The sequence below is a fragment of the Maylandia zebra genome, linkage group LG17 (genome assembly GCF_041146795.1).
Source record: "Maylandia zebra isolate NMK-2024a linkage group LG17, Mzebra_GT3a, whole genome shotgun sequence".
NCBI classification, from domain to species: Eukaryota; Metazoa; Chordata; class Actinopteri; order Cichliformes; family Cichlidae; genus Maylandia; species Maylandia zebra.
Window position 1 is genome coordinate 29,878,676 of NC_135183.1, and position 24,108 is coordinate 29,902,783.

The window sequence follows — 24,108 nt, forward strand, 5'->3', positions numbered from 1 at the left end:
CTCACAAGCACATGACTCAGTGTGTTTCACCCTTTGATGCTCCTCTTTAAATCCTCACATACATCTCTCTTTTCTTAGCCTCTGCTTTCCTAAGCTGTCAGATCTGTCTGCCTCCACATCACATTTCTCCTCTCTGTGTTTCCTTTTTCTTTTCCCTATCATGTCATTTTTTTCTCATACCCCTTTGCCCTAACTTCCTCTCTACCTTTGTTACTTACTGCAATGGAGGGTTTCTTGTCGAGAGTAACATTCACATAGCAAAATCAAATATTTAGAAGCTGCTTGGTCAAGGAACTCGAGCACATACGCTTAAAGGTGTATTCACTCCTTGTAATGCACATTACATGCTTATGCATTGTGAAGAATGAGAAAGGTAATGTAAGCACAATGAAAAGCACAGCTTGCACACATGTGCCAAAATAAAAAGACAAGCACAGAAATGTGAAGACAAATAGTTTGAACTTGTTTTTTTTCAGTTGATTGGATATATGATGACTATCTTCACTTCTGTGTTTCAAATTGCACAAATGTTTGCACCTAATAATGTTGCAAATTACACATTAACTAAAATAAATCCTAAATTCAAAATATATTTAATATTTGCATGACTTTAAGTATCTAAAAATATTGCAATTCTACGTATAACCACTGAGTGTCAGTGTTTATCTGGACAGAACACAGTCAGTTGTCTATCAGCGTCTCTGTGCATCTTGTGCTCAGCTTTCATGCTCATTTAGTGGCAGATTTAATTTCTTCTTCTTTCATGAAGGCCATGGATTTCCTGTGTCAGAGGCTGATCCAAAATCAGTGCACAGTGACTACAAAAAGACTGTGGCTATACCGTCTGAGGGCTCAGCAATGGATTAGAATATCTCTGTGGCATAAGTGACATGCTGTATATAAATAAACCTATTCCTACTGATGCAGAGGCAGACTTGGGAAAAGAGGAGGAAAGAGTGATGAGTGTGTGTAAATAAAAAAAGACAGAGACAGAGGGATAGAGCAGGCAAAGAATAAAGAGAAGACATTTTACATGGAGGAGGAGAGGAAGCACCCAATAAGGATATAAATGAGCGAGAAAAGGAGGTAAGATCAGGGTGGAGACAAAAAGGGCACACAATAGACCAGACTGAGCAAGTGATAAAGAGACAGAGATGAGAGAAAGGAAGGTGAGAAGATTAAAAAATGATAGGAGAAGAAGTGACAAAAAGATAAATTGAGACAAGAAAACTGAGAGGGGAATGGACCCAGAGAGAACAATGAAAGGTGAGAGGAAAAAGAGGGAAAAGTATGGGAAAACATATACCTATATTCAGATTAGGATTAGGATTCAAGATTATTGTCAGTACACATTTAAAAATACAGGGTAATGAAATACAGTTTGCATCTAATCAGAAGTGCAAAGAGCAGTAAGTGCAAGAAGAGCAGATTATATACAGATAAGGGCAGTGTAAAAGGTGGGAGTAGTTATGTACAGATTATGTACAAGTAAGTTAAGTATACAGATGTTTATACCACATCATCCGTGAAAAGCAGAGATGAGATTCTGAGGCCACCGAAGTGAAAGCCCTCCGCCACTTGGCTGCGCCTAGAAAACCTGTCCATAAAAATTATGAACAGAACCGGTGACAAAGGGCATCCCTGGCGGAGCCCATCACCCACCGGGAATGAGTCTGACTTATTGCCGGCAATGCGAACCAAGCTCTTGCAACGGTTGTATAGGGATTGAATGGCCCGTAGCAATGGGCCAGACACCCCATACTCCTGTAGCACCTCCCACAGGACACCCCGAGAGACGCGGTCGAATGCCTTCTCCAGGTCTACAAAACACATGTAGACTGGTTGGGCAAACTCCCAAGCTCCCTCAAGTATCCTTGAGAGGATAAAGAGCTGGTCAAGTGTTTCGCCACCAGAACGAAAACCGCATTGTTCCTCCTGAATCTGAGCTTCGACTAGCGGACGAACTCTCCTTTCCAGCACCCTGGCATAGAGTTTCCAAGGGAGGCTGAGGAGTGTGATCCCCCTATAGTTGGAACACACCCTCCGGTCCCCCTTCTTAAAGATGGGGACCACCACCCCGGTTTGCCAGTCCAGGGGTACTGCCCCTGATCTCCATGTAACATTGTAGAGGCGTGTCAACCAGGACAGCCCTACAACGTCCAGACCCTTCAGGAACTCGGGGCGGACCTCATCCACACCAGGGGCTCTGCCACCAAGGAGTTGTTTAACTGCCTCAGTGACCTCGTCCCCGGAAATTGGCAAGTCATCCCCCTCATCCCCAGACTCTGCTTCCTCCTTGGAAGACATGTCAGTGGGATTAAGGAGGTCCTCGAAGTATTCCTTCCACCGCCCGACAATTTTCTCAGTTGAAGTCAGCAGCGCTCCGCCAGCACTATACACAGTGCAGGTAGAGCAAAGCTTTCCCCTGACAGTTTGCCAGAATCTCTTCGAGGCAGTCCAAAAGTCTTTTTCCATGGCCTCTCCGAACTCCTCCCACACCCGAGTTTTTGCTTCAGTCACTGCCTGAGCCGCGTTCCGCTTGGCCTGTCGGTACCTGTCAGCTGCCTCCGAAGTGCCACAGGCTAACCAAGCCCAATAGGACTCCTTCTTCAGCCTGGTGGCTCCCTTCACCTCTGCTGTCCACCATTTGGTTCGGGGATTACCACCACGACAGGCACCAACCACCTTGTGGCCGCAGCTCAATGCAGCAGCTTCAGCAATGGAGATGGTGAACATGGTCTGTTCAGACTCAATGTCCCCAGTCTCCCTCGGAATGCTGTTGAAGCTCTGCCGGAGGTGTGCGTTGAAGATCTCACGGACTGGGGCCTCTGCTAGGCGTTCCCAGCACACCCTCACTATGCATTTAGATGCACCGGGTCTGTCCAGCGCCTCCCCTGCCACCTGATCCAGCTCACCACCAGGTGGTGATCAGTTGATAGCTCAGCCCCTCTCTTTACCCGAGTGTCCAGAACTTATGGTCGCAGGTCTGGTGATACAATTACAAAATCGATCATCGACCTGTGGCCTAGAGCGTCCTGGTGCCATGTGCACTTATGGACACTCTTATGTTCGAACAATAGAGTGTTTGTTATGGCCAAACTGTGATTTGCACAGAAGTCCAATAACAAAACACCGCTCGGGTTCAGATCAGGGAGGCCGTTCCTGCCAATCACACCCCTCCAGGTCTCGCTGTCGTTACCCACGTGAGCACTGAGGTCTCCCAGTAGGACAACAGAGTCTCCAGGTGGAGCACCTTCCAGCACCCCACCCAGGAACTCTAAGAAGGCTGGGTACTCTGAACTGCCACTCGGCGCATAAGCGCAGATGACAGTCAGGACCCGTTCCCCGACCCTAAGGCGCAGGGAACAAACCCTGTCATCCACCAGGAAGAACCCCAACATACAGGCAGCAAGCCGAGGGGATATTAGAATACCCACCCCAGCCCACCGCCTCTCACCAGGGGCAACTCCAGACTGAGACAGAGTCCAGCACCTCTCCAAAAGACTGGTTACAGAGCCCAAGCCATGTGTATAGGTGAGCCGGACTATATCTAGCCAGTACCTCTCAACCTCACGCACTAACTCAGGCTCCTTCCCCACCAGAGAGGTGATATTCCATGTCCCAAATGCCAGTCTTGGTAGCCGGGGATCAGTCCGCCAGGGCCTCCGCTCCTGGCTGCCGCCCGGCACACATTGCACCCGACTGCTATGGCGCCTCCTGTGGGTGGTGGGCCTGCGGGAGGATGGGCCAATATCCCCTTTTTCGGGCTGTGCCCGGCCGGGCCCCATGGACTAAGGCCCAGCCACCAGACGCTCACCCTCGGCCACTGTCCCCGGGCCTGGATCTAGGGCGGGGCCCCGGTAACCCTATCCCGGGCAGGGTAAACTGTTCCCTCAATGTTTTCCACATAACGGTCTTCTGAATCGCTCTTTTTGTGGTCCCTCACCCAGGACCAATTTGCCATGGGAGACCCTACCAGGGGGCAAAAGCCCCCGGACAACATAGCCCCTGGGATCCCTGGGACACACAAACCCCTCCACCACGATAAGGTAGCGATTTACGGAGAGGGAACTGTATACAGATGTTCTATATTGCTATACAGAGGGGCAGATATGCAGATGTACTATGAACAAATATACAGAGGTACCGATGTGTGGTAATCTACAGAGTGCTATGAATATAGCTACAGTAGTGGAAGAGTAGCACTCTTGAACAGTGAACAGTGAACAGTGTAAGTACGTACTGTAATGTGAGCATACAGTGAATGTTCATGGTCATTGGGAGGGATGAGGGGGAGTGTAGATGGTTAAGTGACTGTGAATGGAAAGGTTCAGCAGGGGACTGAGTTTAGTAGGGTGACAGCTGTGGGGAAGAAGCTGGTATTAAACCTGCTTATTATAGAGCCTTCTGGAGGGGAGGAACTAGAAGAGTTTATTGGGAAGATATAGTCCCTGGGAATGATGCATGTCCAGCATAGACACCTCTGCTTGTGGACATCCTCAATGGCAGGACGTGGAGTCCCTGTGATGCGTTGGGTGGTTTTCACCACCTGCTGCAGTGCCTTGTGGTCAGCAACAGAGCAATTCCCATACCAGACTGTGACGCAGTTGGTCAGGATGCTATCTATTGCACAGCAGTAGAAGTTACCCAGTAAGTCAGCAGACAGGTGATTCTTCTTCAGTGTCCTCACGAAAAAGAGGCGCTGATGGGCCTTCTTGACCAGGCTGGAGATGGAGATGTCCCCAGGAACTTGAAGCTGAAAACCCATTCAACAGCTGTGCCATTTATGTAGATGAGGACATGGGTGTCTCTCTTCTCCTTCCTGAAGTTCACAATGAGCTCCTTGGTTTTTCTGGTATTCAGGAGCAGGTTATTGTCAGCACACCATACAGCTAGGTCCTTTACCTCTTCCCTGTAGTTAAAGTCATCGTTGTCACTGATGAGACCAATCACTGTCGTGTCATCCACAATCTTGATGATGGAGTTGGATCCATACCTAGGTCTGCAGTCATGGGTGAAAAGGCAGTAGAGGAACAGGCTCAGCACACAGCGCTGTGGAGTGCCAGTGTTGAGTGTGATGTTGGTAGAGCAGTCATGGCATGACCTAACATGCTGGGTTCTGTTGGTCAGAAAGTCCATGATCCAATTATACATAGAGTTGCTGATTCCAATTTCCACAAGTTTAGTGATCAGCTTGGAGGGAATAACTGTACTGAATGCTGAGCTGAAGTCAACAAACAGGATTCTTGCACAAGTATTCTTGTTGTCCAGGTGTGAGAGTGCACAGTGTAGTGCTGTGGATACAGCATCCTCTGTACTCCTATTGCTTCGATAGGCAAATTGGTGAGGATCCAGTGTATGGGGAAAGCATGTCTTGAGGTGTGCCAGGACCAGTCGCTCAAGGGACTTCATAACTATGGGTGTGAGTGCTACAGGGCAATAGTCGTTCAGGCACGTTGATTGTTTCGGCACTGGCACAGTGGAGGTGTTCTTGAAGCACGCTGGTACTACTGACTGGGCAAGCGACAGGTTAAAGACCCCTGCAAGCTGAAACATATATATCTTATATATATATATATATATATATATATATATGAAGGTATAGGCTAATTAATGTGTTTTTGACATTGTATACTTATTCCACCTATATCTGCTGATGTGCTCTTTAATCCAAATTATATTTATTAAATAAATAGTCCTTATATTCTTTTAAACCTTATATTTAGACTGAATGCAAATATGACATAGGTGTGATATGTTTTTATTTAAAACAATGCATATTAACTAGGAAATGCTTCATCACCATCTTCATAGCATCGTTGTCATAATCACAATCATCATAACAACACAACACATGTAGATTTCTGAGCAGTGTAGTCTCAGAGGCCCTTGGTCATCATGGCTGCTGCAGTTTTTACGTAACAAACTAGAATTTATTGTTCTTTATGCACACAGACTATAGGAACAGGATCAAGCTAGCTAAGATACTTAGCTACAAACAACACAAGACCTGCAGACCAGGGGGTGAGAGGACAGTGTTTCTGGATTCAAAGACAGAGTTTAGCTTTTGCTTTCGTTACGGCGCTACCTCAGAGTCTCTAAAATTCAAGGTTATATCACACAGTATTTAATGTCAGCATGTGCATCCATGAAGACGTCCAATGTGAAGCTAATTTGGAAATTGCTTTTGCTTGAGCGCTTTCTGCATCGTTTCAGGTTAGTGAAGCAGCCATTGTTATTAAATTTTGACAAATTTTAAGTTATAATGTACACCCAAGGTGTTTTGAACTCTATGATGAGATGCTCTTTCTGGTCATCAGTCAGCTCTCTTGCATCCAGAAGAGCTAGACTTACTTTTTCTGACCTTTTCCAAATTGTTCTCATTGTAACTTAAATACACATTGAACATAGTTATTATATTGTAAAAACAATCCATTAAAAATAAGCTTGTAGATACAGATTTTGACATCTTTGTAATTGCAATATAGACAGAAAGTATCTTCATAAATGCAAATACTGTTTCTTATTTTAAAATAACTCTGTTTGCACATGATTGAAATATTACCCAAGGGCTTCCAGTCGTTCATCATAACAACAACTCTGCCATACTTTGTGAAGTAAAAAGTCCAATCCTCGATGCCTACTTTACCTACCTACAGAATTCCTGTGATAATATTAGCCTCATCATGGAAATCACTTAATTAGGAAAATTAAACACCTTTTTTGCCTCATTCCAGTTTAAGATTACAGAAGATGCATTGGCAATTCTAAATGAAAATTTTGGAGCATTTAAGGAACATGTAGATACCTGTCAAAAGGTAGGTGTTATTATTTATAGTACAAGTACTTTCCAATCAACATTTGCCATCATATCCAGAGTTTATGTCAGTATATTTAAATGAAACACAGACATTACTTGTGTGCATGAAATACACACGCAGGGATATAATTTGGTCCTCCTGGAAATACTAATCCTGTACAAACAGGGATTAAGTCGCATTATGAAAAAATATTTGTAGGAGATAAAGCCACTGCTATTAAATTAAAAAAAAAAAATACATGTTAGAGCTCTATGCCAAATGATCCCAACCAGATTAACATTAGGCATAAACTGGTAAACTCTTTCTATGCTTCTTTCAGAAACCTTACCAGCTAGTCAACACAAATAAATGGAAACAACAAAGAAATGTTACACAGATATTTAAATCTAAAACAGAACATAGAAGCCATTAACACAATAAAACACATACATCATGAATTGATACAGAAAAACCGTAAACGGCTACTTTAAACGATTCTGGATTGTTGGGCCAACACACCATAGAAGACTAGTATAATAATATGTATCTGCATCATACCCAGATATAAGATAACACACTATTAATATAAGTTTATTCGCAGCCAATCACAAATTGAGAGGGAACGATAGTTTTAGTATGGGGGGAACTTAAGTTAGTTATTGTACTCTGCTAACTGTAAAATAATAACGTTTACCAGGCCATAGATAGGGATACTCATGAAAACACTACGTAAAGAGCAAACATTCAAACCGTTTATGTGACTGCACTGAGAAACGAGTGTTAATCAAGCGATTCCTCTCAAATTAATGATAATTACGTTTTCTTTTTAAACACAAGGACTCTTTGGCAGTGACATTTTCATGCAACTTCCATTGCATATTGCAGACTGTTCAAGAAAAACAAACAGACAAGACTATGGGAGAAGGGATGCACAAAAGGATGGAGTCTTTAAGGAGTGTGAAAAAAACCTCCTCAAATAGCACTGGATAGAGAAAAAAAAGATAGCGAGATAAAGGGATGAGAAGGAGGAGGGGTAAAAATAGCAGCTTTTTTAGTTTAATCCCTCTTTTTTAATAATCCCTCCAGGCAATTCATCCATCTTAGAAAGAAAGAAGGAGGACAGGACGGAAAGAGAGAAGCCAGAGGGAATCTGTTTAGGGAAATAAAGTGCACAAGCCTGAAGTTTGTAGTTTATAGATGAATTTTTGTAGTCCTTGCCAGAAAACCAGGATTCTCAGAGAGTTTTTTTATGCCATAGTAGCAAACTTTCACCTCTGATAGGTGAAAGGAGTTTCAAAATGAGTTCAGAACAAAGAGCATGTGCTTTAAAGCAAAGTCTGTGGTCCTTTGGATCTCAGTAACTGTGGTGTAATCTTCCTTGATCCAGAAGCATAGTCCAAGTAACACCAGAACATGGATTTGATCTGATTCTTTTGATCTGTCCGGACATTTATCATAACCATCTTAAGCATCAAACAAGTAGGAGCTTTTTCTGAAGCAGGTGAATACAGCAAATTCAACATTCCAGTCATATGGTTTAATCCTCCTTGAGCTGATTGATAAGATCCAAGTCAGAATCTCATGGACAGCTTCACTTTTGAATACCTCCAGGCTCGAATTAGTCCACAGAAGATCCAGAGCAAAAGTGAAGTCTGATCCGAACAGGCCAGAGTCCCACTAATGTGATAAATGAATGCTCATCTGTAAATCCAAATGGTTTTCTGTTACATATATCAGATCTAGCCTCAGTATCTTTCCTTTGATAAAGTAGTAGATCGGATTTCCATCTACAAATCGTCTTAATTTTCTATCAGCTCTCCTCATTAATGTCAGTTTCTTTCTTGAGGTCTTGGAGGTTGAGGAGAAATCAGAGGAGGATCAGTCCAGAAGAGAGTAAACGGGTCTGTGCTCAGGTCTTGGTTTCTTGAGGGGTTTACTGGCTTTGGAGAGGCTGAGAAGGAGAAGGTTACAGATAAACTGAGAACTGCAGGCTACTTCCTGATACAAGAAATTCTTCTCATATTGGTCCAGTCAATACCGTACAAATTATGAATCCCTGATATCTCAGCCCAGGTTTACAAAAACTGGCTCACCGTGCACCATGAGTGTTCTGTAACTACTTAAATGATATGTTTCATACTGAGAGAGAGGAACCAATTTTTTTTTCTCCTAGCCAATATACTGGTAAATTCAACAGCAGTAGGTGGCTGGTAGGCGAGTTGGAGGGATGTTTGGGAATGAATACTGCAGTGAGAACGGGTCCAAATGGAAGAGAGAATCTGGGAGCAGATAAGGTATGTGTGTGAGGGAGTATGTTAGAGAAAACGACAGAGTGGAGGAGGTTAAAAATAGAAAAAGAAAGGAAGACAAAAAGTGGGAGAGGTGTCAGTTTGAGAGTCCCAGGGAGAGATACTATAACCGTCTGTGTGTTTAAAACAAGCTCTTCCATCTCTCATCTCTTTGAGCCCTTTTAATTTTCACCCTTTTCATCCCTAAGCCTTTGACGTGCCAAACCCCCATGCCATCACTCCTTTAGGCAACAGAGGAGATCTGTTTCTCATCCCTGTCCTCTCCATCAGCCTCTCCATCCCCCATTAGCGGTTGCCTCTTCTTTAGCTCTCTCTGGTATTTGGCCATCAGGGAGGCGTAGATACAGCCGTAAGCCGCGGCAGCCACCATCATTATGCAAACAATGCCACACACCACGCCGGCAATTACAACCGTACCAATGGCGCGCCGCACGCTTACAGGTCGGTAGCGAGAGCGGGTGCAGTCCTGTGGAGCCTCTCCACCTGTTCCCCCACTTCCAGTGTTTGAAGAGGAATCATCAGCAGTGCTGCCGCTGCTGTCAGAAACTGGCGTCGACCCGCTGGGATTGAGAGCGTTCCTGCTGCAGGGAGGACCGCCTCCTTGTCCCGAACGAGAACCCTCACCCCCTCCGTTCTCATCTTCGAGTTGGAGACAGTAGTTGAACATTTCCACCGGAACGCCACGGATGTCTCGCCCACGCAGATCTTTCGGTAGTGTGCACTCCACCGCATCCACCTTCCCCCCTAAATGGAGAGAGACAGAGGTGTAGAGACAAGAGGACAGTGAGAGGTCATTTATAAAGCGCCTTATGTCGGTAAAGCACTACCAATTAACGGAAAACGTAGGAAAGACTTGGTCGGGGGTGGCTGTGCCAACACTGGGATGAGTCATACATCACTTCACAGACACCAAGTTTACTGTGCCCGCAACGCTAGGTTGGAGATAGCCTCAACTAAACCCTTGTATAATTCATGAGATGACATGCCTGGCTTCAGCAAAAAGCGGTAGCATGTGTAGACAGGAGAAATATCTGAGTCACTAATTCCCACTGGTGGCACGAGGGTACAGCCCTGCAAACACAGTATTCGTAACAAGGTCACATGCTAGAAAGCCATTGATCTGCATTTTCAGATAGGGCAGGTTAAGTGACAGAAACAATAAGATAAAAGCAATGCAAAACAGAAAGACAGAATGAGTATTTAGCCCCCAGATTTTTATCTCAGCCTGTGACAGAAGACTCTTTTACAAACACATCTTTCTCTACAAATATCTCCAGATATTACAGCTGTGCATATATAGTAGTCAACACAGGCTGCTCTCAAGCTTTGTCTTACTTTCTGCAAGACTGCTACTGCCATGATTACATGTTGAGCTATGAAATGTCTTCATGCAATTTGTCTGCTCATCTTATGATGTCCAGTGTCCTATGAGGTGTACTGAACTTAGCAGGAGTTAAGCCCAGCAAAGCAGAAGAGAGCAGAATGAAGCAGAGAGGAGAATAGAGCATAAAAGAGAAGAGATGCTTCATTAGCGGGGCAGCTGGGGCCCAAGGCACTGAGGTGAATGTAGATTTTTACACATGAGGAGAAAGAGCGGAGAGCAGCTGCGGTTATCTGATGTACTAACAGCCCACAGAGACACGTGGATACAGTACAAGGAAGCGCACAATGAGCGCGTTAATGCGCATTATCACACTGATGCGCTTATATTATACAGCCAGAAGCTGTATAATATAAGAAATGGAAACAAATACCCAGCCACATAACCTCTCGTTTCTGCCCACTCCTTCGTGACCCCATTCGGCCTGTTGTCCTTTTCCCTCAGTTCAAATCAAGCGTAGCCTTTAAAAGTTCTTGTAACATAAATCAAACAGCCACCTCTGTACAGCAGCCACTCCATCCAGTGTTTGAAATCGCGGAGGTTGCAGTCACATTCCCAGGGGTTATGGCCCAGTTCCAGGTGTTGCAGATTGGCCAGCGGCTCAAATGCTGCCCTTTCCAAACCATGAAGCCTGTTACCCGCTAGGGACAGCCACCTTGGAGTAAAAGTAATAATAATAATAATAGTTTAGTAGAATTATATCAGAATAATCAGTGTTGTATGGGTATGTAACGCTTAAAATTGAGGGGAAAAAAAACAAAACAGAATTATTTACTGAAAATGTTTGGTACTACTACTATCAGTCTTACTGGTTATGTCAACATTGTTGCCTTGGCCTGACTAACACGAGTAGTGCTGCTTAGTTTCTGTGCCAGCTGGTCAGCATAGACACAGTGTCTTCAGAAAGGTTTCCAACATTTTCACCTTCTTCTATGAAATTACAATAATCTTATAATCTTCTGATTATGTTAACTAAGATCTCTGCGCTCTCCTTCTGGAACATTATCCACGACTCTGACCTTGTAACTCATGAGAGAATATTACATTGTTCATAATTCTGGATCGTGATCTTACTCTAGTGTTTGGTCCTGTAAGTGAGCACCCGATTAAAATCAGTGTAAATGAATGTATTCTGGTGTGTACCTACCTTAGGCTCTGCAACTCATCCAGTAGGCCGAGAGGAATTGTGGACAGACCATTCAATGACAGGTCTAGACTCTGAAGACCGCTCAGACCCTGTAGAAACATCAAAAGCAGGCCTTTGTTTGATGGTTGGGCACTTTTTTTCATAAAACCCACTGGCTTTACACATCTTTCCCATGTAGCTACTGGCAGCTACTGATTTTAATTTACATTTCCAAGTGAAGTGATGACACAGACTTATCCTACTGACTGTTCTGATTTAGTGGATGAAAGTGCTGGGAAAATGGTTTGTTACTAATTTAACACCTGGACAGGGGCCCAATCTTTTAAGTATAACTGCTCAGGTTGGCTCGATTAAGCACAGCCCGTGAAGTTCAAATCCAGACGCTTAAGCTTTAGCTTTGTGGTATCAGCTTTGTTTTCTTTTTCAGTCACATTCAGTACACTGTAATGATAATACATATCACCCAGTACACGGAAGACAAAGACAGGTTTTCCATGCATTTTAGCAGGGAATATTTGAGTGTCCTATGTGATTTATAGTTGGAATAATGCCATTTATTCTGTATTTAGTGAGCAGTGTTGAAGGCTTTACGAAGTATGGTGCTGTGTAATTTAGAGTGCCTACCTGGAAGAGGTCTCTGTCCATTACTGTTAAGGAGTTGTTGCGCAGAGTCAATCTTGTCAGGTTGGACATGTCTCTGAATAATCCGGCTGGTAAATTATCCAAGTAATTATTAGAGAGGTCCAGTTCCTAAAAAACACATGCAAATTATGCACAATTTAGACACTGGTGGTAGCTGATGATCTTTTTGAGTATTACAAATAACTTTAACTTAATCTGGCACTTATGTTTAAAATAACTAGTGGTGTTTTGGTGGGTATGAAAATCTGAATTAATCAAAAACTGCAAACGTTTCATTGTACATTAAGCCTTGACAGGAAACAGAAGCAATTACTTCTATCTGATATGGTAAATAAGAGACATTCATAAATAAAGAGCAGCCAAGTGTTGTAACTAATGAGGTTGTATTCATTGCACAGAAACTATCAATTGTTTTGTTTCTGCCACCCACAGTAAATGCAAATTTTTCCTGCAAAACCTTGAAAATGTCAACTTTTTCTTAACTTTTCAGACTGAGATCAGAGGTTTTCTGCAGTTTGCTCAATATAAGATCCGCCAGACAATATCACTTATTGTGCTGCACACACAGTGATGAACAACAATGTAACAACAACCCACAACATGTTCAGCTTTGAGGCAAAGAAAAATTTCACAACCTCCAGAGAAGTGAGGTTAGCAAAGGCAGCTGCTCCCAGCGAGGCGAGTTTATTGTTGGTTAGCAGGAGTGAGCGGCTCCTTGGAGGCAGGAGGTGCAAGGGAGGCAGAGAGGAGAGACCCCGGCCTCTGCAGTCCACCACCAGGCTGTCCGAGGAGCAGAGACAGGGAGGAGGGCAGGAGCAGGTTGGCGGCAGCAATGCAGCTAGGAGGCAGAGGACACAGAGGAAGACTGGGGGAAGAGAGAAGGAGGGAGGAAGCAAAGGAAGGAGAAAACACACTTGTGAATTATTATTTCAATTATGTGTACAACCGGAAGGGACTGGAGGGAAAGTGTAAATTATGATTATGACTTTAATTAAAAAGTAAGTGCAAGAATCATTATCCAGCCCATGGTAAGTGTCTGTGAAACAGCCTCTCAATCTACGACGTTAATAGGAAGCAGAAACAATGATTATCTTTGATGCCAGTGAGGATGTTAAAGTTGTGTCAAATACACAGAACTGTACAGTTTTATGTAGAGAAAGATGTAAACGAGAATTAAAGAGGAAAGGGAAACAGACTCGGAGAAGTGGTTTTTGATTTGATTTTTCATTTCCATGATTTAGAAAGCGTTTTAGAAACTGCACAGAGAATCTGATTCATCGCTGTCTGATTGAAAGTTGCAGAAGAGATTTCCGCTACAAATCTGAGAAATCATGCAAACTTGAAACATGTTCCGCCTGAATTATCACAGCTGAACCAAAACAAGACTCAGACTAGTTACCGTGTCTCTCTTTCCCTTCTCTCTGTGTGTGTTTGTGTGCATCTCATGAGGGAAATCCCCTTTGTTTTATTTCATTTTCAGATCCTTGTTTTCCTGCAGACTACCGTCATTTCGTCATTTCTGCTCATTATCTCTGTTTATTTCTCCTGTTACATCCTTCCTCTTTGTTTCAAGTTTTCCTCACTGTTCTTTCTTTTTTTATTACTTCAAACTTTTTTTTTTACTCATTCTTCTTCTCGTTGTTTCTCTGTGTGACCTAACATCTGTCTGTCTCTCTCTCCCTTCAATAATTTTCCCTCTCCCACTCGAGTCTCTTTATCTTTCTCATTCCCTTTCACTCCAAGTCTCTCGGCACTGCTCTGTATTCCCTCAGTGTCTCGTTACAGTGGCTGACTTTCTTTCCATCCAATTGCTTATCGGCACGACTTAGGCTTTATCTCTCTCTGTGCATGAGTGTGTGTGAGTGTATGTGTGTGTGGGCATGTGTTTGTGTGTTAAGCAGCAACAAAGCGTAATATTAAGAAAACCACTTTGTCTATACTCCAGACACAGACACAGCACTTTCTACATCCTGACAGGACTCTTTGTTTTGCCACCAGATTTCATCTCTTACATCATCTGCATATTATTAGCATTTAATTTTTAGCGCACAACTCCCTTTTGCCACACTAAATCTCGCTCACTCCCTTGTTGTTATATTATTTTTTATCTGCATTCAGGTTCATTCCCCCCCTCACCACACACAGTGGTTCAGATGGCATTTAACGCTCTGAATATGACAAATCTCAGTGAAATAGATCTTTGGTTGCCAGACCACATAGCTGAAAAAAGAGAAAACAACATGATGAAGGTCAGAAGGTATGAGTGATATGAAAGTCATATCATTCTTCTAAAGCCGCTTTTCTTTCCTCAGGGCTTCTGTATCTCATTACTGATAAAATATGAAGTTTGTTATGGCGCAGTGAGAAAGAGCATTAATAATATAAAGTTTTATTCCTTTTGAACTGGTTCTAAATTGACTTTCAGTGAGGAAGAAAACCAAGAAATTCACTACCAGAAAGTGAACTTTAGCCTAATTAATCATAAATGAGAAGTCCTTCAGAATGGAATGAAGGGCTGACTGATGCTGAGATAAATGTATTAATGGACGTATTTGTAGTCTCATGTCGAATTGTTATATAGTCTACTGTATAGTTTATTGAGCACATACACTAAACGAGCTTTATTCTATAGGATAAAATGCTATAGCCAAAATCATAATCAGTGTATATTCATTCAAAATTTATTTTATTGTCTTTTCTAAAACTTTAAACTCTTTAAGCTAAAACTGTAAAGAAAAAAAATTTGCTTGATTTATAACAAAAGCCTAAAACAAAAGCATCATTGTGAAACAGAATTGGCTTTTTATTTCAGTTATTTTTTACTGATAAACTTTAATAGCCTTAAAATGTTACTGATAAAAGCCAAAAACAGATTTGAAATTAAAATGAGATTATTCACTCGGAGTTTGCAATATAATTAAAACTACAGCAGTTAAATAGAAGTCAGCACTCAGTAATTTAGAACTATAATTTTCCTGTTCTAACAATTATCATCCAACAAATATCTTAAAAGGTCTTTTTTTAAGTTATTGCTTCTTGTTTGCCCCTCTTTTCTTTTCAAATCCAAGAAAAATACCAATTTTTTCGAGAGCATGATTTTTTTCTAAGCTAGTTGTTTTCCTCCCCTGCCTGGCTATTCATGAGTTTGCAACCACTTGGAAAATCTTGTCACCAAGGAAAAATGTACTGTGTGCCACAACCGGTTGCTTAAAGTTGCTGGCTATCACCAGGTGAAACTGCACCAGATCCACTTTGCAGTTTCTTTTGTCACTATCAGATTGCCTTGGCAACTCATATTTTGCATTTTACTCATCAACTTGTCTGAAAACAAACCCTAACTAAGTAACTGCTAACCATTAGTAAAACACAAACCAGAAACTGAGAACGCTGTGACTTACTGCTACTACCAGCACAGGACCACATACCTCTGTGCAACCAATTTCATGCTAGTGATTGCCGGCAGCCTTTAGAAACCAGTCTCCAACCAGTTGCGGAATACACTCTAGTGATTTCCAGAGGGTCACTAACCTGTCTCCAGATATGGTGAATGGGACTTTAGCGGTTGATTTCACAGCGACTTTCACCAGCCTCCATCAAACAACTCAGGTAATAGTGGAATACACATTTTTCTCTCATTGCCAGATGGTTTGCTAACTGTTCTTTAGGCCTGTGTGACTGGGGAGTGATCTTACCAACTTCTGATCATGTGAAAGTGGTATAGAGTTTCTCATCTAAAAACTTTGCAAGACAAAATAAAGCTCATTCCCCCATTTTTTTTAAATCTTGAATTTCTTAGATGATGGTAGCAATTAAAGTTGTTTCCAAGCAAGAATTGCTATTTTGGTTTCTTAGCTTATTTGTGAGCTACTTTCCCTCATTCTTGATAAATTTAACTAAGCACTTCATTTGTTCCTTTTACATAATTCTTTTAATCATAATATTACATGATTAAGAGAATTTAGACTTGCACTGGTGCAGAAATAGTCCCTTTTTTCTCACAGTTTCCTTTCCAGACAGAACATGACCTCCCTCACTCAGGACATTGCCCTATTTTACATTCTGATCCAAAGAGCTTCAGCAAGTGAAGGCTGTGCCCTCATAAAAAAGTACTAGTGCTCTAGAACTCTCTCTATCCTACAGTATAATCTTAATCTCTGGGAAAAATTAACTCCACTTCACAAATGGATAAAAGGAGAGATTTTTATAGTATCCCGAAGCTTCCTGTGCCGTCTGACTTTGTAGTGGAAACGCTTTAGAGTGCCAGGCTTTCACTCCAGCAGCTCAGTAGGAATCTAGAAGGCTTTTGCTATACAGTGGCTTTGAATTTCCCAAAACAGGTTGGAGCTATTTGTAAAGGTACAGTAGTGCAGGAGATTTGCGAGGATAATGTAGCTCCGAGGTAGAAGCACTGTTATACAACTGAGAGAGCAGAACGGAGCTGGAGAGAGAGAAATTGTGTTTATTTTTCTCCTCTCATATAATGTCACATTTTCAAAATGCGGTCGTCTTTGTGCACCAAAGAATACGTTTGCTTTATTTTGCAAAGGTATTCCTCCTCTCTCTCCACTCTCTCATATCTGTTGCCTAACACCGCCCCTCTCTTCTCCCATCCCTTTGCTACTGTACATTATAACTCATCCTCATCATTTGCTATTTTATCTAGGGATTGAGAGTAACGTAGTTTCTATTCTCTGTATGTCCTGTACATGTGGCAGAATTGACAATAAAGTTGACTTTGACTTTGACTTTGATCCGCTGCAACCCTCCCCTCAGTGCTGAAGCAGATCTTCCAACATTTATGAGTGGTTTTAGCTGCTCTCGTGGAGGTGGTGGTTGTTGTTTTTTTTGGCTTATTTTAGCTTCTCCAAATCCTCTCTGATGCAGCGCTCCACACAGCCAAACCAGAAGGAGGGAAATATTCTGCCACATTTAGAGGAAGACAGGGAGAATTCTTTCCAAATAAGTTAAGTGGTTCTGTGCAGTTTAGCTCAGTCCAAACAGACTTCAGACTGAATCTTTTATAAGAATTCCCTAACACAATCTGTAAAAGCGCTGACATTCTTGGGAAGTGTGGGCTGGCGATGCTCTCAGCGATGGGAAACAAACTAAGACGCAGCATTAAAATGCAGAAGTGTGTTTGTGTTCGATCAAGGCAACTCTAAGGGCAGTATCGCTCGTCAGATTCTAAACAGCCTCATCTTGTTGTCAGAAGTGACAGTCATGAAACTTTTAGACACCAAGCAGCTCAAACCTGAGGAGTATTAATAATCAATGGTTGCTGCCTTGGATTCCAAATCCATGCATATTTCTTACCATATTAGAATGAAAATATAGTGTGTTTGTGCAATAATAGGCACATTCTTAATTGTTAATGAAGGCTGAAGAGTTTCTCTTGATGAAGAAAATGCATATTTCTTAACCTCTTTTCCGACTTTCCAGTTATATTTTAATAAAACGACTGATCATTAGAGCTGTTTGTTTTTAATTAACATGATAGCTTGCCCACCCATTTACAATGTATGTGTGCTGGTTTTTGTGTTTGAAGTTGTGCGAGAGTTCAAATGGCATATCTATCGTAAGTAATCTCTGAAAGAGGATTATCCCTGCCAGTGTATGTTTGCATATTCATGTGTGTCCTTGTGTTTCTGTGCGCAGTCAGTTGTTTCCCTGGCAGCGATTTCTGTCTATATAGTTTCTCTGTATATGGAAAGGATTGCAGGGTCATGGCTGGTGCTGACATACGCATGGAAATACATGCACGTTTTAATTAAACGGACAAAAGTTCTGCACTGTACATACTTTGAAACTACAGTTTAATGTAAGACAGTAACTTCTTGATATAAACTAAAAAGGGACTTTTTTGGTTACTATTGTTTTGTTTCTTTAATGTTGTTACACTACTATATTTAAATACCTTATTGCTGTAAGTTTAATGCTTTTTTAAATTAAGTTTCTCTGGTTCAAAATCGAGCTTTTGGGCATTTAAGCAAAGAGCCTGTACTATCTCACTGAACGGTATAAATGCATTTTCCTGTTATAACAGGCCATGTGATAGGATGACATATATTTATGTTTGAGTAAATTAAATGCCACTTAAAACCACTTAAAACTGTTTTTTTTATTTTATTACAATGCTAGTGATTTTCTTTCTTTTATATGCAGGAAAAGCCCTGATGTGCTGACCAGGCTCTCAGACTCACCTTATGTTTATTTTATTTCTTTTCTTGAATTAAGAAGTGAAACTAATAGCATTACTGTATGTTGTGATGAATATGTTACTTTACAGTATCCTCTGAATTTTTGTAGCAGTACAGTATCGTTGTTACATGTTACAGTATGGGATGACCTTTGCAGTCCTGTGTACCTGGCAATGTTTGACAATGTCTCCAAGGTAACGGCTTTTGACACCTCAGGGGCCTCTTGTGCCTGTAAGTTTATATTCAAGGGCCCTTGGGTGACACTGAACCCAGGAATGATGTCATCAGCTCCGGCACTACTGTTACTGAGCCCAGTTGTATGTTACCAAGGGCCAAGCTGTTTTCCATGCAAGCGACAGACTTGCTGCTATCTTGTTACGAGGAGGACCAGCTGTCCTCCGCGCAGCAGACTCACAGGCCCGTGTTTCTTCACTCTTTTTTTCATTATGCTCGGAGTTTAAAACAAATCCATTGCTGCTATTAGAGTTTAATTTTTGGCACAATTGCCAATACCACATAACGCCCTTGATATAACGTTAAAGCACACCTTTATGCGAATAAGATAATAACCCCAAAAGTCCTCATCCAGGCATCCATCCAGCTAATTTTGTGATCAGGTGATAAATCAGATAAACTGTTACTGGTTACAGCTTTTTGAATGTACACATTAATTTTTTTCCGTGACTGTTTTGTTTGTTTAAACGCTTGGGTAAGGGCACTGGTTTGTGTGAAGCAGGTGATTAATGTGCCCTTAAGGCTAATGCAGAGTCCCAGGTTGGAATCTGCCCCGAGGCCCCTGATCTTTCTCCCAGCTTTCTACTCTTCTGTCCACTGTCTTCTCACAACAAAGGGGAAAAGGGCAAAAATGTATTTTGGGGGGGGGGGAAAAACAACCTAAACAAGCAACCTGCCCTTGTAGTTCTATGAATCCGTTGCATTCGCACACTTTCAGTATTTTGTATTGAAGTTATAGAATCTGCTTTAATCCTTGTTTGTTTTTATTTTCATATCACCTTAAATATGATAAATGCTGTACAAATATTATATATTATTATGTAAGTATATATCATTTAAAGCATGTGTTTGGTGCATTTTATTGACAGTTAGTGACTAGTGTGGTTTTCCTGAAGTTGAATGGCACACAACAAATATCTTAAAACCTGTCATATATAACGTGAAATCAACCATCTGCATTACATCAGAACATGAATTGTAATGTTGCCTGTTTTTCTACAGCAGCAGCAGCAACATCCATGTAATTTCTCAGAGGCTATAATATGCCTGATCTCAACTGTAACCCAAGACCTTATTTACTTAGCAGACAGAAAATAGCCAGCTAGTGTGTGTGTGTGACTGCGTGTGTTAATACCTCTACACACACACACAATACACTGCAGCACTACATGTGTTTTTGGCTTAGATAGATAGATAGATAGATAGATAGATAGATAGATAGATAGATAGATAGATAGATAGATAGATAGATAGATAGATAGATAGATAGATAGATAGATAGATAGATAGATAGATAGATAGATAGATAGATATTGTACAATGTCAGGCTCCTATCAGTACAGCTACATTATCAGTCATATAATGTTATTGGAGATAAGAGAGGAAAGAAGTTCTTCTTTGCCCCACATTATCTATTTTCTGTCATGCACCTTTCCGCCTGACTTTCAGGCACATCCGTTTATAATCGCTTAACCAAACGCAGGAAGTAATGGTCGCACACACTGACTCACAAACACACTGGTAGCATTTAAGGATAAGCAGGAACACAGTGTAGGGGTTTAGGCTGTACTCCTGCTGTCACTGTGATGAGGAGAGGAGAGAGTGTTTTCTTGCAAATCTTGATTTTTTTTAAACCTCTTCTTCCGGTAGGATTACCTCCAATTACCTCTCCTTCTCTCTTTCTTGCTCCCTTTCTTCTCTCCTTCCTGTTTACTCCAGCCCTGCTCTCATTCTCCATTTTTATCCCACCTGCTGCGTCAGTCTCTCTCCCCTGTCCATTTCTCCTGTGATGCGGCAGTAAGACAGTATCATTATTTTGACTTGCAGCGGGGAGTGGGTAATGTGTAGGCCGATCTGCCTCTCTAATTCCTGCTATTTGTATCAATTTGTAGTGGAACACGTGCTCGTTCACACAACAGTGGGCCTCGTGGGAGCGTGTGACATGCATTGACATTGTTGTTTGTGATAGTGGCTATTAATTAGCAAGAGTGGCAGGTAAGACAAAGAGATAAAGCAAAAAGGAGTTGGGGGGGGGGGGTCCACGAATTCATGCTTTGGCAAAAGAAAGCATCATTTTCAGGCAGTGTCAACACCTTCATTGGAGCTGCTGCACGTGGTACTTCACTGCAACACCAGCTCTTTGATGCACTATGTACTGACCAGTCACCAGGGCTGTAGTTCAAGGCTGAATACATTCAAATTTTGGAACGAAAAAGAAGGACGTCCGCCTTTTGATGTCGCATCAGCATCAACGTGACAGGAATAGAATACACTTTGCCTTGGATGTGTGACAAGTCGTAATGTATGCCCACTCATTCTTCAGACAGGATGGATAGGCAGATGGTATTGATCCACACACACGCAGACACACACACGCAAACTTCTATATATGAAATAGTTGTCATGCTGTGGTTTTTATGCCAGTTTCTTTTCTGAATCTTCAGTTGGCTATTTTGTAATTAAATGTGTTTTAACTAAATTTTTAGCATCATATAATTAGAATTGAATTCACAGTATTGTTAAAAAAGACAGTACTCCATCCAAGCACTTTGATTCTTTTTAACCATTCTGTTGGAGATTTGCTGCTGTGCTTGGCATCATTGTCTTGTTGCATGACCCATGTAAATGTTATGGCCTCACATTAGAATACTTGTCTGCTCTTGTCTGTAAAAGGACGCTATTGCAGAAGTCTTGCGGTTTGTTCAGATGCAACTTTGCGAACTTAAGCTGTGCTGCCACGTTCCCTTGAACTGAACTGAACTGAACTGAACTGAACGCTTGTTCAGTTCAGTCTTTTTCTAATTGTACTGTCATAAACTTTAACCTGTAACATGCTAACTGACCCCTGTAAAGTATGAGATGCAGCTGCATGGTCTGACCTTGGGGTGAATTTGCTGAGACATCCACTCCCTGGAAAAATGCAGCTTTGTGTTTACACACACCTGAATGCTCCAGACCTGCAAACATCTGTTTTTATAGATAATCAATAATTGAAGTGCATTTAATTAGCAGCACCTGACTGCTCCTTACCCTCTTAATTCTTGTGGAAGCAGTGAGAGTGAACTTCAGTCACAGGACTGAAAAAAACCCTCCTTTTTATATGATTGTAATATATAAATTTAGAATGGTCTGAAGTAGCTGCTCTGATCCTGAATTTAGAATTAGTTCCAAAGTGCTAGAAATCTTTTTTTTCCTAATTGCATGACCTTTTCAGAGGCTTTTATTTTTTTTCACAAGGACTAAATGAGGACATCTCAAAACGCTGTGTTATCGACCATTAATTTAGGACCATTATCAGCCATTTTCTGTGATTACTTAGCCAGGAAAGGAGTATTTTCTGTCAGGAATAGCCTTGCTATGATCATTATAGCTTATCAGTGTCAAGCTAGATCTGTGCTAGATGTGCTGTGAGTGTGATACTGTATCTCTATCATTTGGCGAGTGTTAAAATGCTGTTTGTGGGGCTTAGGATTTATCTGCACCACAAACACCATCCAGTGGATTTATCCCTGCCAGTGTCCTTTGAAAGTAGGCCAGGACCATTTATTTGTGTGTTTCATCTGGCACATTCCTGTTGTACCTGCATCTAACCACACAGTGGTAAAAAAGAAAGAGCTGGCGGGTATATGCATGGGAGATTTCTGCATGCCTTTGAGCCGAGCTGTCACAAAATTAGGGCCACAACAAACTAGATTATAGCTCGCCACAATCAATCGCCATATTACAAGACACAGCTAATAAGCTGGCTATGGGAGCAAGCCACAGTGACCCTTTAGCAGATGATATTTACATATGCACAGAAAAAAACCCCAATAAAATATAATAACATATAAGAAAATATGAAAAGTTTATATGGAAAATTTGAAGTAATATTGAGTAAAGGGGAACAATATTAATTACATTTTTTTATAGAACAAAGAAACAATAAAGAGTAGAAATCCTCTTTCATTTTACTTTAATGAAGCAATTTTGTTTTTTGTTGACTTTAATAATTAGGATATTTATTTATTTCTTGCCTTACATTAAAATAGCTATTGATCGCAAACTTGAATTAGCCAGATGCTTTGTATGGTTTGCCAACGAGCTGTCATTCCAGTCTCATATAACACTATGTGAAGGGATGATCCTCTACTCCAGCCCTAATGCTGCACACACACAGTGTCCCACTGCGGTTGGTTTCATGCCAAACCCAACATCACAGCAGGGTTGAAAAGTGCCACTAGCTACTAACCACCTGGTGGTAGGGATTTTTTTTTTCTTGCCTCTCGCCTTTATTTAGACAGCACAGCAGAGATAGGCAACGGGGGGGAAAGGGAACAGGGAATGACAAGCAGCAAAGGTCTAGCTGAGTGGGAGTTTATCCTGGGACTCTGAGATAAAGGGCATTTTAGCTCATTTGGTATGCATCTTGACTACCCTACAATCGACCCTAAATCATTACACTTTGTTAATCAATCAGTTTAACAACCTGGTAGCTGCTGCAGGTCGACCAAAAAGTACTTTTTATTGAAGCCATTTTACTGTTTTTAATGGCAGTCAGTTTGAAGCGGCTAAACTAACTGTGATGGCTAAATTCCAAACCTAATGCTACACCCTTAGTCAGTGCACTGTATTACAGCTGTACTCCAAGCATAATGCTAAGTCATGGTATTATGGCTTCACTCCAAGCAAATATTGTAACCCCAGCCAGTGTATTATATCGCTGTTCAAAGCCAAATCCCAACTGCTGTCATTCTCTCTTTCACTATCACTCTCTTGATTAGAAGCTCTGCAGCCAGGGCTTTGTTTGGGGTTGGAACAAACACATAAGCTCACAGTCAGATCCTGTGTATGCTTATGTGTGTGTGTGAGAGAGAGTAGGAATTAACTGATACCTTCTTGTGTGCAAGTGTGTGTGTATGTGTCAGAAGAGTCTCACAGTCTGCTGGGATGGTGGAGTCCTGGAGGCACCATATGGTCTCCGTGCCGCTCATAGACCTCTCTGTTCTCCTCTTTCGCCTCTCCTCCTTCTTCCTCACTGTCTGCTCTCTTTCACTACACCTCTTTGATCTCACATCCCTCTTCCTCCTCATCTCTACTCCCCACTGTTTCCCCGTTTTTTCTTGCTCCCTGTATTTCACTTTGTGTCACTCATGTATTTAACTCATTTAACTGTCATGTCTAAACTCTTTTAGCCGTTTTAGCCATTTTTCTTTAACGTTTCTTGATGGTGTAGTGTATCTATTTAGAGTATTTCTGGATTTTGGTCAAACTTGTGGAGTGCATGCTTTTCTAGCTCGTATATTCACCAGGGAATATAAAAGTCCAGATAGATATCTGGGTTGTTACCATACAAGAATTTCGAACTTGATACAGATACCCAGAAAAATACTTAACACCGTTTTCAATACCACAAGGG

At 41.7% G+C, this 24,108-nt stretch overlaps 2 protein-coding genes across 3 annotated transcripts in view; one reads left to right on the forward strand and one right to left on the reverse strand.

The window, feature by feature from the left end:
- Positions 1-24,108, forward strand: part of cacna2d4a (calcium channel, voltage-dependent, alpha 2/delta subunit 4a) — a 99,390-nt gene that overhangs the window by 27,072 nt on the left and 48,210 nt on the right. The window lies entirely within an intron of this gene.
- lrtm2a (leucine rich repeat transmembrane protein 2a) overlaps positions 5,746-24,108 on the reverse strand; it is a 30,025-nt gene continuing 11,662 nt past the window's right edge. The window contains exons 3-7 of the mRNA XM_004548233.5: positions 12,915-13,144; positions 12,262-12,387; positions 11,638-11,726; positions 10,988-11,145; positions 5,746-9,853 (exon numbers count right to left, since the gene is read on the reverse strand). Of these exons, the coding sequence (XP_004548290.1) occupies positions 9,333-9,853; positions 10,988-11,145; positions 11,638-11,726; positions 12,262-12,387; positions 12,915-13,144 (1,124 nt within the window). The 3' untranslated portion in view covers positions 5,746-9,332. The remainder of the gene's footprint in view (positions 9,854-10,987; positions 11,146-11,637; positions 11,727-12,261; positions 12,388-12,914; positions 13,145-24,108) is intronic.